This window comes from Heterodontus francisci, chromosome 7 (genome assembly GCF_036365525.1).
Source record: "Heterodontus francisci isolate sHetFra1 chromosome 7, sHetFra1.hap1, whole genome shotgun sequence".
Lineage (NCBI taxonomy): Eukaryota > Metazoa > Chordata > Chondrichthyes > Heterodontiformes > Heterodontidae > Heterodontus > Heterodontus francisci.
The window spans coordinates 113,022,640-113,036,768 of NC_090377.1; the positions used below are offsets into that span (position 1 = coordinate 113,022,640).

The following is a 14,129-nucleotide window of genomic DNA, read 5'->3' on the forward strand; positions in this document are numbered from 1 at the left end:
AATTTGCTGATGACACAAAGATAGGTAGGAAGGTAACTTGTGAAGAGAACATAAGGGAGCTACAAAGTGATATAGATCGGTTAAGTGAGTAGGCAAAGACCTGGCAAATGGAGTATAATGTGGGAAAATGTGAAATTGTCTACTTTGGCAGGAAGAATAAAAAAGAAACATATTATCTAAATGGTGAGAGATTGCTGAGCTCTGAAATGCAGAGGGATCTGGGTGTCCTAGTGCATGAATCACAAAAGGTTAGTATGCAGGTACAGCACGTAATTAGGAAAGCTAATAGAATGTTATCGTCTAGTGCGAGGTGAATTGAATACAAAAGTAGAGAAGTTATGCTTCAGCTATACAGGGCATTGGTGAGACCATGTCTGGAGTACTGTGTACAGTACTGGTCTCATTTAAGGAAGGATGTAAATGCATTGGAGGCAGTACAGAGAAGGATTACTAAACTAATACCTGGAATGGGCGGGCCATCTTACGAAGAAAGATTGGGCAGGCTAGGCTTGTATCCGCTGGAATTTAGAAGGGTAAGAGGTGACTTGATTGAAACATATTAGATCCTGAGGGGTCTTGACAGGGTGGATGTGGAAAGTGTTGTGGGAGAATCTAGAACTAGAGGTCACTTTAAAAATAAGGGGTCGCCCATTTAAGACAGAGATGAGAATTTTTCTCTCTGAGGGTCGTGAATCTTTGGAATTCTTTTCCTCAAAAGGCAGTGGAAGCAGGGTCTTTGAATATTTTTAAGGCAGAGGTAGATAGATTCTTGATGAGCAATGGGGTGGAAGATTATCAGAGGTAGGTGAAAATGTTGAGCATTCATTTCAGCCATGCACTTATTGAATGGCGGAGCAGACGCGAAGGGCCAAGTGGCCTACTCCTTCTAATTCGTATGTTCGTCTGCTGTCTGTGTCACAAAACTTTAGTTTCTTCAGCGATGAGCCGGCAGTCGCATGGTTCCATCAATCCCCTTTGTTTCTAATGAGGTTTTCTCTGAAATCTTCTAATGAAATTCAAGGTGATTCATGCCCCAGGATGTCCATTCACACTTGGAGGGGGTTGGCTCTTTCAAAGTCACTGGGTTTCAATGGCCTTGATGACTGTGCTAATAAAGCCATTCTAGGTAATTCAATCACTTAGAGCAAGCCATTTTCCTGGCTGAGCTTCTGTTAGATTTTTTGTCTCCAGTCCATTCTCCTGGTATTTCAAATGTAAATAGCAGTGGCCATCTTGGCTGCTAGTTTTTTAAAAGTTACCTTGTCGGATTTTTCCCATTAAAAATCTAAAGTAAGTTTCCAACCGATGGAATTAATATGTCCCATTTGGCATATAGGGTTTTCCTGATGTATGTAACATGGTAAATGGGAGAGAAAATAAAAGGAAATAGGTCACACAGGGTTTATAGAACCTTGAGTTTAAACAAAAGGTAAGTTTATTACACTTAACACTCTCTAACCCAATTTAAAATACTAAAAATACACTACACATTCACGCACGCATTCATATGAGAGTCCCATGCACACAAATAGATTGCAGAGGAAAACAGATTTGGTGGTTGGATTGAAGTCCCGTTTATACGACATTTATACAGGGTGTGTGTATAGAATTTTATGTTTTACTTCAAGTTTCAGTTACTCCTGTAGTTTAGAGTTAAGATTATAGCATTAAAAGTCCTCTAACATCTCTAGTTACCGTAATATTAGTACTTATTACTGTAATAGTGCTTATTACAATGCCACATGAGCCAACACTTAGTGCGGAATTTTCAACTGACAGTCCCTGTCAAAGCGGCAGAACCATTAGTGAGTTGGGAGCCTGTTGAACTCTCCAGCGAGCTGTGATGTGGCACTTTAACTGAGCCACTGCATTAATATCCCGCCTCCGGGTTCCCTGGCCAATCGGGCATCAATTCTGTCAAAGGAGGGATTACTAATTAACGGGACCTCCGCTTCGGTTGGAATGGTTCAACTGGCCATGGGTTTTTGAGGATGCAGCGACCACAGGAATGGAGAGGGAAGGCTGCTTCCTGGATGTCTCACTCTTACCTGGAGGCCTTGCTGCAGGACCTGGGGGACTGTAGTGAGCTAGGCTCTCCCAAGCAAGGGCGGAAGAGGTCAACCTCTCTAACCAAGCAGGCATGGATGGAATTGGTCGAGGAAGTCAATAGCAGAAGTGGTCCCTCCAACCTGGAGACAGTGCGCCAAGAGAATCCAGGACCTCAGAATGGTGGGAAAAATGAGTGACCTAACATTTTCAGCTGTCAAGCTCGACATTCTGACTTTCTCAGCATTCTCCTGCACAGCACTCCTCAGAACAACACACTTGCAGCTGCACTCATTCCTCTCTCCAGGCACCTTGCATCACCATCTGATCAGCTGTCACTCAGCTTAATCCTATTACCACCTGGCACCCATGCCTCACAGTCACCTTCCACAAATGTTCTCCTTCCCTCCTATCCACATAAGCCATTGCTAACACTCATAACTCTCTGCTTTCTCTCCTTGCAAGAGAAGAGAGCACAAAACCACACGGAGAGGCAAAGACACATGGAGATGTCCCACCAGTGACGGGCACCTTGACAGCCACTGGCAATGCATGCCCACCTGCCTCACTGGGAAGAAGGTATCTATCCAGATGTCAGCATGAAAACCTGAGCCTCCTGAGGCACTGGTGCTCACAGATGTCGAGAGCACTAGTCCTCTGCCTGTTAACCCTGTGTTGGGGTTCTAGCCTCCTTGGAGCTGGATCCATGTCCATCCCCTCTGCCCTGTGGAACAGCATGTGGCTGAGGAGGTGGCAGCTATGTATTATTCAGTTACAAAATGTTTAGTCGCTATCTATAAGATTGCACTCCAGGCTAACCACTTTATGTGTAACTGGGTTTGAATTTGTGGGACATTGGCACCAGTACTGGGGAAGGAGGGAGCTGTTGCGATGGGGCGGGCTCTACCTGAATTATACTGGGACCAGAGTCCTGGCGAATCGCATAACTAGGGCTGTAGATAGGGCTTTAAACTAAATAGTTGGGGGGGAGGGTTCTGTTGCATGGAAAATTATGAAGTCAAAGCTAAAGGAGAAGGTAGGAATGCAGGTTAGTGATGAGGCTGATTGTTACCAGAAAATAAACAGTAGGGACAGCACGTGTGAACGTCATATTGCACCAGGAATCATACGAGTAGGGAAATTTGATAATGGAACAAACTTGAAGACTTTGTATCTGAATGCACGAAGCATTCGGAATAAAATTAATGAGTTAAAAGCGCAAATAGAGACAAATGGGTATGACTTAGTGGCGATTACTGAGACGTAGTTGCAGGGAAACCAGGTTTGGGAAGTGAATATCCAAGGGTACTCAGTATTTCGGAAGGATAGGCAGGAAGGAAAAGGAGGTGATGTAGCATTGTTAGTAAAGGAAGAGATCAGTGCTGTAGTAAGAAATGATATAGGCACTGGAGATCAAGATGTAAAATCAGTCTGGGTAGAAATAAGAAACAGCAAGGGAAAGAAGACCCTGGTGGGAGTAATCTATAGGTCCCCAAACAGTAGTTCCTCAATGGGGCACAGTATAAACCAGGAAATACTGGGGGCTTGTAAGAAAAGTACGGCAATAATCATGGGTGATTTTAATATGCATATAGACTAGATGAATCATATTGGCAAGGGGAGCCTTGAGGGAGAGTTCATTGAATGTATTAGAGAGTGTTTTTTGAAGCAATATGTTGTGGAGCCAACCAGAGAGCAGGCTATTCTAGATTTGGTGTTGTGTAATGAGATGGGATTAATTAATCTCATAGTTAAGGATCCTCTAGGGAAGAGTGATTATAGCATGCTAGAATTTCAAATTCAGTTTGTGGGCGAGAAACTGGAGTCCCACACTAGCGTTCTGGAGTTAAAGGTAATTACATAGGCATAAGGACAGCTTTGGCCCTAGTGGACAGGGCAGGAAGACTAACAGGACAGTTGATGAGCAGTGGCAGATGTTTAAGGAGATATTCAAATCCTCCCAACTAAAATATATTCCAGAGAGGAAGAAAGATTGTAAGAGGGGGAAAAACATCCATGGCTAAGCAAGGAAGTTGAGGATAACATAAAGACAAAAACTAAGGCATACCATATTGCAAAGGCCAGTGGCAGGCTGGAAGATTGGCAAACTTTTAAAGATCAACAAAGGGTTACTAAAAAAGTAATAAAAATAGCAAAGGTAAATTATGAAAGAAAACTAGTGCAAAATATAAAAACAGATAGCAAAATCTTCTATAAGTATATAAAAGGGAAGAGAGTAGCTAAAGTGAATGTTCATCCCTTGGAGGATGAGCCTGGGGAGTTAATGGTAGGAACACAGAAATGGCAGAGACACTAAATCAGTATTTTGCCTCAGTTTTCACTGTGGAGGACACTAGTACCATATCAATAGTAACAAGTAATGCAGAGGGTATAGGAAGGGAGGAACTTAGAACAATCATCATTAGGGAAAAAGTACTGAGCAAACTATTGGGATTGAAGGCAGACAAGTCCCCAGGGCCTGATGGCCTACATCCTAGGATCTTAAAGGAAGTGGCAGTGGAGATAGTGGATCCATTGGTTATAATATTCCAGAATTCCCTGGATGCGGGGAAAGGTTCCAGTGGATTGTAAAAATGCTAATTTCACACCCTTATTCAAAAAAGGAGGGAGGCAGAAAGTTGGAAACTATAGACCAGTTAGTTTAACAACTGTTGTTGGGAAATTGTTAGAATCCATTATTAAGGAAGTACTAACAGCACATTTAGAAAGTCAAAAAGCAATCCATCAGAGTCAGCATGGTTTTATGAACGGTAAATCGTGTTTGACTAATTTGCTAGAGTTCTTTGAAGCTGTAACAAGCAAAGTGGATAATGGGGATCCTGTAGATGTAGTAATATCTGGACTTCCAGAAGGCATTTGGTAAGGTGCCGCACAAAAGGTTAATACACAAGGTAAGATCATCTGGGGTTAGGGGCAATTTATTAGCTTGGATAGAGGATTGGCTAACCAACAGAAAACAGAGTCGGGATAAATGGATCCTTTTCTGGTTGGCAAAATGTAACTAGTGGGGTGCCATGGGGTTCGGTCCTTGGGCCCCAACTATTTACAATCTATATTAATGACTTGGATGCAGCGATAGAAGGTACTATAGCCAGATTTGCAGATGACACTCAAATAGGTGCGATAGTAAGTTGCAATAAAGAAATAAGAAATTCACAAATGGATGTGGATAGGTTGGGTCAATAGGCCAACATTTGGCTGATGGAGTTTAATGTGGATAAGTGTGAGGTTATCCATTTTGGTTGGAAGAATAGAAAGGCAAATTATTATCTAAATGGAGAGAAACTTCAGAGTGCTTCAGTGCAGAGGGATCTGGGTGTCCTCGTGCATGAATCGCAGAAAACTAGTATGCAGGTGCAGCAGGTAATAAGGAAGGCAAATGGAATTTTGGCATTTATTGCTAAAGGAATAGAGTATAAAAGTAGCGAAGTGTTGCTGCAGTTGTACAAGGCGTTAGTGAGACCGCACCTGGAGTATTGCGTACAGTTTTGGTCCCTTTGAGGAGGGATGTATTTGCATTGAAGGCAGCTCAGAGGAGGTTCGCTAGATTGATTCCAGAGATGAGGGGTTTGTCTTATAAAGAGAGATTGAACAGTTTAGGCCTTTACTCTCTACAGTTTAGAAGAATGAGAGGAGATCTAATTGAGGTATATAAGATGATTAAGGGGGTTGACAAAGTAGACGTAGAGAGGATGCTTCCTCTGGTGGGGCAATCTAGAACAAGAGGTCATAGTTTTAAATCTGCTACCTCTTACCCTAAAACTGAGATGAGGAGAAATTACTTCTCTCAAAGGGTCGTGAGTCTGTGAAATTTAGTACCCCAGAGTGCGGTGGATGCCAGGACATTGAGTAAATTTAAGGAGATAGACACATTTTTAAATGGTAAAGGGTTGAAGGGTTATGGAGAACGGGCAGGAAAGTGGAGTTGAGGCCGAGATGAGATCAGCCATGATCGTATTGAATGGCGGAGCAGGCTCAAGGGGCTGAATTGCCTACTCCTGCTCCTATGTCTTTTATGTTCTATGTCCATGTCAAATTTCTTAACTGTTAGTAAAGGTGTACTTTTAACATAATGTAATTATATGATACAGACAACTTTCAAATGACATTGGCCACTCTGGTTATCTGCCCTCAAACTGGATAGTAAATGATGCACATTGCAGTTACTGATCTGTGACATACTTGTAAAACTTGTCCTTTAATCCAATTCGCAGCAAAAAAAATTAATGTCTGTTTCTAACAAGCTCATTGAAACATAATTTTTTTACTGTGTCTCCTCGACAGTTTTTAAAACTGCAAATGCAGCATGGATTTTGTTAAGGAATCACAAATTAATCTATGATAACTGTCTATTGAAGCTTTCCGTTACATTGTATTTGTATTTACTATTTGTATATGGGTCAGTAGTATCCTGTTCTTGCCAATACCACTTGGCCCCACTGCAACGTACTCTTGTATTCATGAGGAACTTACAGTGCTGACTTCTGGGGATCCCTTGGATTTTCTTGCCTATTTTCCCCTCAGTACAAGTTCTAGAATAATGTAATTCCAAATGGATAGCAGCGTAATTGCGACATTTATATAGAAGTAAAAGTCCAGCAACATTCAACATGTCAGTGAGCTGCTGTCCCAAGTGAAAGTAATGCGTGCCAGAGCGTAGAAATGGAGACACTCACTAAGTGACTTTTTCCATTTTAAAATGAGTTTACATAACACAAGCCTTTTACAAGGTTAAAGGCTTGGAGCAGTGGTGTCTAACCTTTTCGTGTTGGGGGGTGGGGGTGGGCGACATTACAAGTTTTGTCCTGCAGCGGGGGCCGGTGAGACAATTTCAGAAAGATACAGTTATTGAGCATGTTCAAGACAGAAATCAATAGATTTCTGGATACTAATGGCATCATAGATATGGGGATAGTGTGAAAATATGGCATGGCGATAGATGATCAGCCATGATTTGTTTGAATGGCGGAGCAGGCTCAATGGGCCAAATGGCCTACTCCTGCTCCTATTTCCTATATTCCCATGTAATCAAAACAAAAACAAATGTGCATTTTTGTGAAGAACCTTCCAATGAGAAGACAAATTTATTGATTTACTTTCTCATCACTATGTTGGACACTGATTTCGTGAGTTGCCTGGCATTTTTTTATTTGCTTGCAGATAGATGTCCATCTGTCAGGAGTGATCTTGATTGCTCTCTCCCTGTCGCGCGCTCTGACCATTACCAAGAGCAGGAACAGTGGTTACCAAACTTTGGTCCACTTTGTCTTTTTCCGATGGGCTTTTAAAAATAATAAAATCAGTACCCGCCGGAAAATCCCAAAGCTGTCCTGACCGGTGCTGCGAGCAGGAACAGCAGCTTCTGAGTTTCGGGCAGATTCGGGGTTTTCCAGCGGGTTTGTTATTTTTTTTAAAGCATGCTGAAAACTACCAATTTTTTTAAAAACCGGTCTCATCAGAAAGAAGAAGCCAATGGGAAATTTCTCATCCCTGAAATTACCAGTCACGGACCCCTAAATTTCTTAGCATGGACACGTTGCCGACCCCTGGTCATTGCTGTAATGTAGGAAACACAGCAGTCAATTTGCGCTAACAAATAGCAATGTGATAATGACCAGATAATCTATTTTAGTGATGTTAGTTGAGGGTTAAATATTGGCCAGAATGCCCCTGCTGTTCTTTGAAATAGTGTTGCAGATTCTTTTCCACCTAAGAGGAATACGGCCTTTGGTTTCATGTCTCATCTGAAAGATGGCCCTTGCAACAGTGCAGCATTCCCTCGGCACTAGAATGCCAGGCAAGATCTTGTACGTAAGTCTGGAGTGGGACTTGAACCCACAACTGTACAGAGAAATTTGGTTGCAGTAATTCAGACCACATCTGGTACTTAGCTTGACTTGCAAAGAGTTGGCATAGCTCTTAATCACTACTGACACATTCACATATTTCAGTATTGCTGATCACTTTGCTTCTTGCTGAAATCTGAGTATCTTGATGAGGGTTAAATCATTTTATTAAATCTTATTGGATTGGTTATGTTCATTTGGAGTGATGCATGGCCTTTTTGTAAGTGCCAAATTACAAAAGCTTAATTGATTTAGCTATGGCATATGTTTGTTTGCACAGTTTAGCTAAATGTTGTACAAATTAAAAAATGGGTAGAAGAACGGCAGCATTGCAGTGTCAGTGTAATGCAGGTATGCAAGTCAAACAACACAATGGTGCAAACAATGAATGCCAATTAATTCCTGCACTTGTAAATTGAATCTTCTAAGACTTGTCACTCAGCATGTTTAAAACAGAATGCTTTAGGATATTTGCAAATTATTTTCAGTTAACAGCAGTAGAGTCAGCTTCATTGATTGCCGAAGTCTTCTCATTAAGCTGTTGTAATGCTGGTTATAAATTAATTCATACACAGAAAAAGTGAATCCAAGGCAGTAATTTAATTTATAAGTGCAGATGATGTCCCAAGCCACAAGACCAAAGCTCAAGTGGTTTAGAATATCATCTGAGCCCTCAGTTGGAATGCTGAATTTGAGATGTACAGATGAATAGTTTTGTACACTTGTTTTGAGTTTAATGTTGTGCTAGCATCAGCTTGACAGTGTGCTCTGCTGGTGTGCAGTGACCTTTATAATCAAAGGCTTAATAATTGTGAAGATATCACTGCAGGTTTAATGCAGTTGATTATAGAGGACAGAATTAGTCAACATTGTGAAACTATAGCAGTAATATGCTAGTATTTTTCTGTCCTGAAGTTTTCAAAGACTTTGACTCTGAAACAGATGTTGCAACACTTGCAATAAGTTGGCTTTGGCACTTAAATTATTTAACAGTTCTTTTCCCTCCGCTTGTTAATTTACAGTTGATGCCAAAGCCTAGCGAGCAGCCCAGGCAGCATGAAAGTCACCCTGAAGAAACAGAAGAGGAGCTCAGAGAACATCAGGCCATGCCTGAAGAACTGTACTCAGACAGAGGTGTCAATCAGAATGAGTCCACAACTATGAACAAGGTGGTACAGGTCAAACAAGAACCAATCGAAAGTGATGAAGAGGAGGAAGATCAACGAGAGCAGCTAGAGCTGGAGCAAAGAAAGAGGCAGGCAGAGCAACAGCAGGAGTTACTCTTCAGACAGGTATTTTGTGGTTTAGTGTGCATAAATATTTGTACTAAATTAGCAACCTTGTACACGTTCAGCTGAACTTAAGGACTCGTGAAAATGAAGGATGAGAGTGCATAAATAGATAACTAGCTTTGGCCCCTCAAGCTAGCTTTTCTAATTAAAATTAGACTCATTATAGAATTTTCAGCTGGTAATATATTAAGATTAGTGTGTTTTTGTTTACTCAAGAATGAATGGCCTGGATTTTGCAGTCAGCAGCGAACAACTGGCACCCACCATATATTACATTTACGCTTGTCTGTGGGTTTTTTGCACTGTGACTTGCAGTAATTAGAGTGTCAAAACAATGTGCTCTCTGCTGGGGATCTGGGACTTGTGTGAACAAGGCAAGCAACTGTGCATCGAGCATCTCCTTAACCAACCATGTCGAATGCAGAGCCTAAACCAGGAAGTGTATATTAATTCAATGTAAACTCTTATACAGTAAGGGAAATAAAGAGGGATAGGGTTAAGAGAGATGTAACAGACACAGAAAAAGAGAAAAATTATTTTAATTTTTATATCTCCAGCAGCAATTAAAATCTGAAGGAATGAGACTCCACTCTTTTAAAAGTTATTTTTCACTGTCAGAGTTGGCAGTAATTAAGATTCACTTACACTTGAATGGACAAGTCCTAATATTTTCTGGCATGTTTAGAAGGTACCTACTGGGTAAATACCACAGCTTCATACTGTTCCCGTGCTTGAATGTTGAATGTAATGGCAAGATACCGGTATATTATAACTTCTGGAGGAGCAGCGCAACTCAGGCAATAACTTTATGATTTCTGCGTTTAACTGTGAATGTGCAGATGCCAGAAGTTGCTTTCCATGTTTCTCCTGAGCAACAGTGAGCGCTCCCAAATTTGTCGTGTCGGTAGGCCAGCTATTGCTTTCTACCCGATATGGGCAAACAGCTGACTGGCGGGCTGTTAAATCTGGCAGGCTTTCGACTTAAGTTGCTGGACAGGAATGCCGTCCACTTTCGCCGGTTTCCCACTGGGTTTTAGAATCACCCTCCAATTTTATTCCAACATACTTTTGATTTTAACTGGTGATGAATGTTAGAGTCATACAGTTGTACAGCATTGAAACAGGCCCTTTGGCCCACCGCGTCCATGCCGACTATAATGCTAATCTATACTAATCCCACCTGCCTGCATTAATTCCATACCCCTGTATGCCTTTCTCATTCAAATAGCTGTCCAGATGCCTCTTAAATGTTGCTACTGTTCCTGCCTCCACCACCTCCTCTGGCAGCTCATTCCAGATACCCACTACTTTTTGTGTGAAAAATGTATCCCTTTGATCCCCTTTAAACCTCCTCCCTCTCACCTTAAATCTATGCCCTCTAGTTTTAGTCACCCCTACCATGGGAAACAGACTCTGGCTATCTACCCTATCTATGCCTCCCATAATTTTATATACCTCTATCATGTCCCCTCTCTGCCTCCTTCGCTCTAGGGAAAACAGACCCAGCCTATCCAATCTCTCTTTATAACTCAAGCCCTCCAAACCAGGCAACATCCTTGTGAATCTTTTCTGCACCCTCTCTAGCTTAATCACATCTTTCCTGTAGTGCGGCAACCAGAACTGCACACAGTACTCCAAACGCGGTCTAACCAACATTATGTACAACTGTAACATGACGTCCCAACTCTTGTACTCAGTGCCTCGGCCGATGAAGGCAAGCATGCCATACGCTGCCTTCACCACCCTGTCTACTTGTGTTGCCACTTTCAGGGAACTGTGTACTTTCACCCCAAGGTGTCTCTGCTCAACAACACTCCCCAGGGGCCTGCCATTCACTGTATATGTCCTGCCCTGGTTTAACTTCCCAGAATGCATCACTTCGTACTTAGTTTAGTTTAGAGATACAGCACTGAACTTGTCTGTGTTAAATTCCATTTGCCAATCCCTTGCCCACTTTCCCAGTTGATCTATATCCTGTTGTAACCTTAGACAACCACCTTCACTGTGCACTAAACCGCCAATTTTGGTGTCATCTGCAAACTTACTAATCATGCCCCCTACATTCATATCCAAGTCATTAATATAGATGACAAACAACAGAGGGCCCAGCACCGATCCCTGCGGCACACCACTGGTCACAGGCCTCCAATCTGAAAAACAGCCCTCCACTACCACCCTCTGCCTCCTATCACCAAGCCAATTTTGTATCCAATTGGCTAGCTCACCCTAGATCCCATATGTTCGAACCTTCTGGACTAGCCTACCATGCGGGACTTTGTCAAAGGCCTTGCTAAAGTCCATGCAGACAACGTCCACCACCCTGCCCTCGTCAATCGTCTTGGTCACCTCCTCAAAAAACTCAATCAAATTCGTGAGACATGATTTCCCACGCACAAAGCCATGCTGACTATCCCTAATCAGACCTTGCCTTTCCAAATGCTTATAAATCCTGTCTCTCAGAATCCCTTCCAATAACTTTCCCACCACTGATGTAAGGCACACCAGCCTGTAGTTCCCTGGCTTATCCCTGCTACCCTCCTTTAAATAAAGGCACATTAGCTATCCTCCAGTCTTCCGGTACCTCACCCGTGGCTAGTGATACAAAAATCTCTGCCAGGGCCCCAGCAATCTCCTCCCTTGCTTCCCATAGCATCCTAGGATACACCTGGTCAGGCCCTGAGGATTTATCCACCTTAATGTGCTTCAAAACCAACATCACCTCCTTTGTAATGTTGATATGCTCCAAGATATTGCTGTTCCCTCCCTTGAACTCACTAGCTTCCATGACCACCTCCACGGTAAATACAGAGAGAAGTATTCATTTAAGACCTCGCCCATTTCCCGTGGCTCCACACATAATGTTGATAGTGTAACCACATAAATACAACATACAATATAATTTTTAGTGACTGGCTTGTTTGATTTATTTTGCTGCTGTCTTGCTACATTTTTCTAATTGTAGATCTCAAGAATGTTACTTTCTTCGCCTGAGTACAGCCAGCCATGTAATATATTTTGCACTTGTATTCAAAAGAACACACTGGATCATGAATTGTGTGTGGTCTGTGCCAAAGGTAAACACATCTTGGCCTCATGTGTTTCTTTGATTCAGCAAGCTGTCATGGGTTGGCTGCAGTTCACACAAATAAAACCCTGGTACCCAAAGGTTAGGATCCAGGTTCAGTGACATACAGGGTAATATCTGATCACAATCTTTGACCAGGACACGTCACAGAAGAATCAGTGTCAGATTGGAATCTAGTAATCTTGGTCAATGGAGAGCAGTGAGGTTATGATAGAAATATTTGTAAGAGAACGACGAGATGTAATCAGTCCAAGGATGTTTCAAGTTTTTCTATCATGCCTCGTAAGATGTTTTAAACTTAATTATTCTCACGACACATAAAGCACAAATGGCTTCATTTGAAAAACATCATGTTGCATAGAAGCCCAAGACAGTGATTTGTATTGCTTTTTCATGTAAATAACTCTCCATAATTGCTTGAGGTTTCACATGAGATGATTCCAGTCTACTCATTTGCGACTCCAAACTCCAGAGCTGACTTGTATTTTATTTCTGATGAAACCTGTCCTCAGTTGTGCATAAGCATGTTGTTAAATATTTTAAGATACCTGGTGATAACTCTGGATTTTAAAATAGTGCCATTTGCAAAGATATAAGTAACGATGAGGAAGGCTATTTGTCCCACCTAGTTCACCCTTCCGAAATAGCCTACCCATCCCTCCGAGTATAGTATCTAAATGCCTCTAGATAATCCAAAGATTTTACCTTCAGTATCCTCCCCATTCCAGGTAGTATTCAATCTTTGTGTGATTCAGAACCAGAATGTTGGTGCAGTGTGTTGGAGCTAATGTATGGCTCTACCTAATGGTAGGTCAAGTGATAATATCTGGAGTTTCCCCCCTGAGGCGTTCCAGATCTCTCCTTTGCTGCCATTGGAAATCACTGAAGACTGAACAGTTTCCCATAGTGTCATTCCTGGCCATGTCCACCCATTTCCCACTTACATGATTTCAGAGCTAGAATTTCTAGAAGCAGAGTCAACCATGGAAAGACTGAGAAAATGCAGTAAATAGAAACTAGTAAGATGGGGTCTTAATTAATATGGCCATTCTTTCATTATTTTATGATTTCCTTTGTTTTATTAGATATGTTTAGATAACTTTGAAAAGGGATAGGGATGTGGGAGAGAAAACTACAACAGTAACCAATCCCAGAGTTATGCAAGTTAAGAGATACTGTACCTCAAGAATTATTGCTCTAACACATGCAAGCATTTTTAAAATTGAATTGGAGAAGTTATTTTTCTGAAAGAAGTAGGTTGTGCATTGGGTGATTAGGAAGAAAATCATATGACATAATTGACAGGAAAGTTTTAATATTTTTCAAAAGTCACTTCCTTCCTATCATGAAGACCCCAAGTTTTCTCGTCCTCCCTGCTGGGCTGCTCCTGTGATACTGCGAATGGGCAATATCCAAGAATGGCTTGATGGGAAGCAGTGAGGGCTGATCTGGAGCCAGGGGATGGCGAGGAACCATGTTACTGACTGGGATGTAGAAGGGAGCAACGGATGAGTCAAGGGCTTGTCGTGCTAGGAGAGCATCTTTTAATTATTAATTTAAAAATAGACTAAGCTGACTGGGAAATCTAAGCTTTAGTCTTTGATATTCTTACTCAGGGTTTCCTGAGGGGCAAGTTTAATCTGGCAGACTGTAGGACAAGGTGGTTCCTTTCAGAACTGTCCATGAATGCTTCATGTATCCATCAAAGAGTGGCAATACTGAGGCTATTTGTAAGGATGTGAATGGGCTGCCCTGCTTTCATGAGACAGGATAATGAAGGGTAGGAGGGAATGTTTGGACGATTCCATAATTTGGATTCATAGAATAGGCTTCTAAATG

The 14,129-nt window shown here is 41.8% G+C and overlaps 1 protein-coding gene and 1 long non-coding RNA gene across 15 annotated transcripts in view; one reads left to right on the top strand and one right to left on the bottom strand.

Annotated features, from left to right (window-relative positions):
- Positions 1-14,129, top strand: part of hdac4 (histone deacetylase 4) — a 595,905-nt gene that overhangs the window by 465,970 nt on the left and 115,806 nt on the right. For all 14 annotated transcript variants that reach the window (XM_068035894.1, XM_068035896.1, XM_068035900.1 and 11 more), the window contains one exon: positions 8,936-9,205. In XM_068035894.1, the coding sequence (XP_067891995.1) occupies positions 8,936-9,205 (270 nt within the window). The remainder of the gene's footprint in view (positions 1-8,935; positions 9,206-14,129) is intronic.
- The window catches only part of LOC137372238 (uncharacterized), a 114,987-nt gene that overhangs the window by 39,505 nt on the left and 61,353 nt on the right, over positions 1-14,129 (bottom strand). The gene's annotated exons all lie outside the window — the stretch shown is intronic.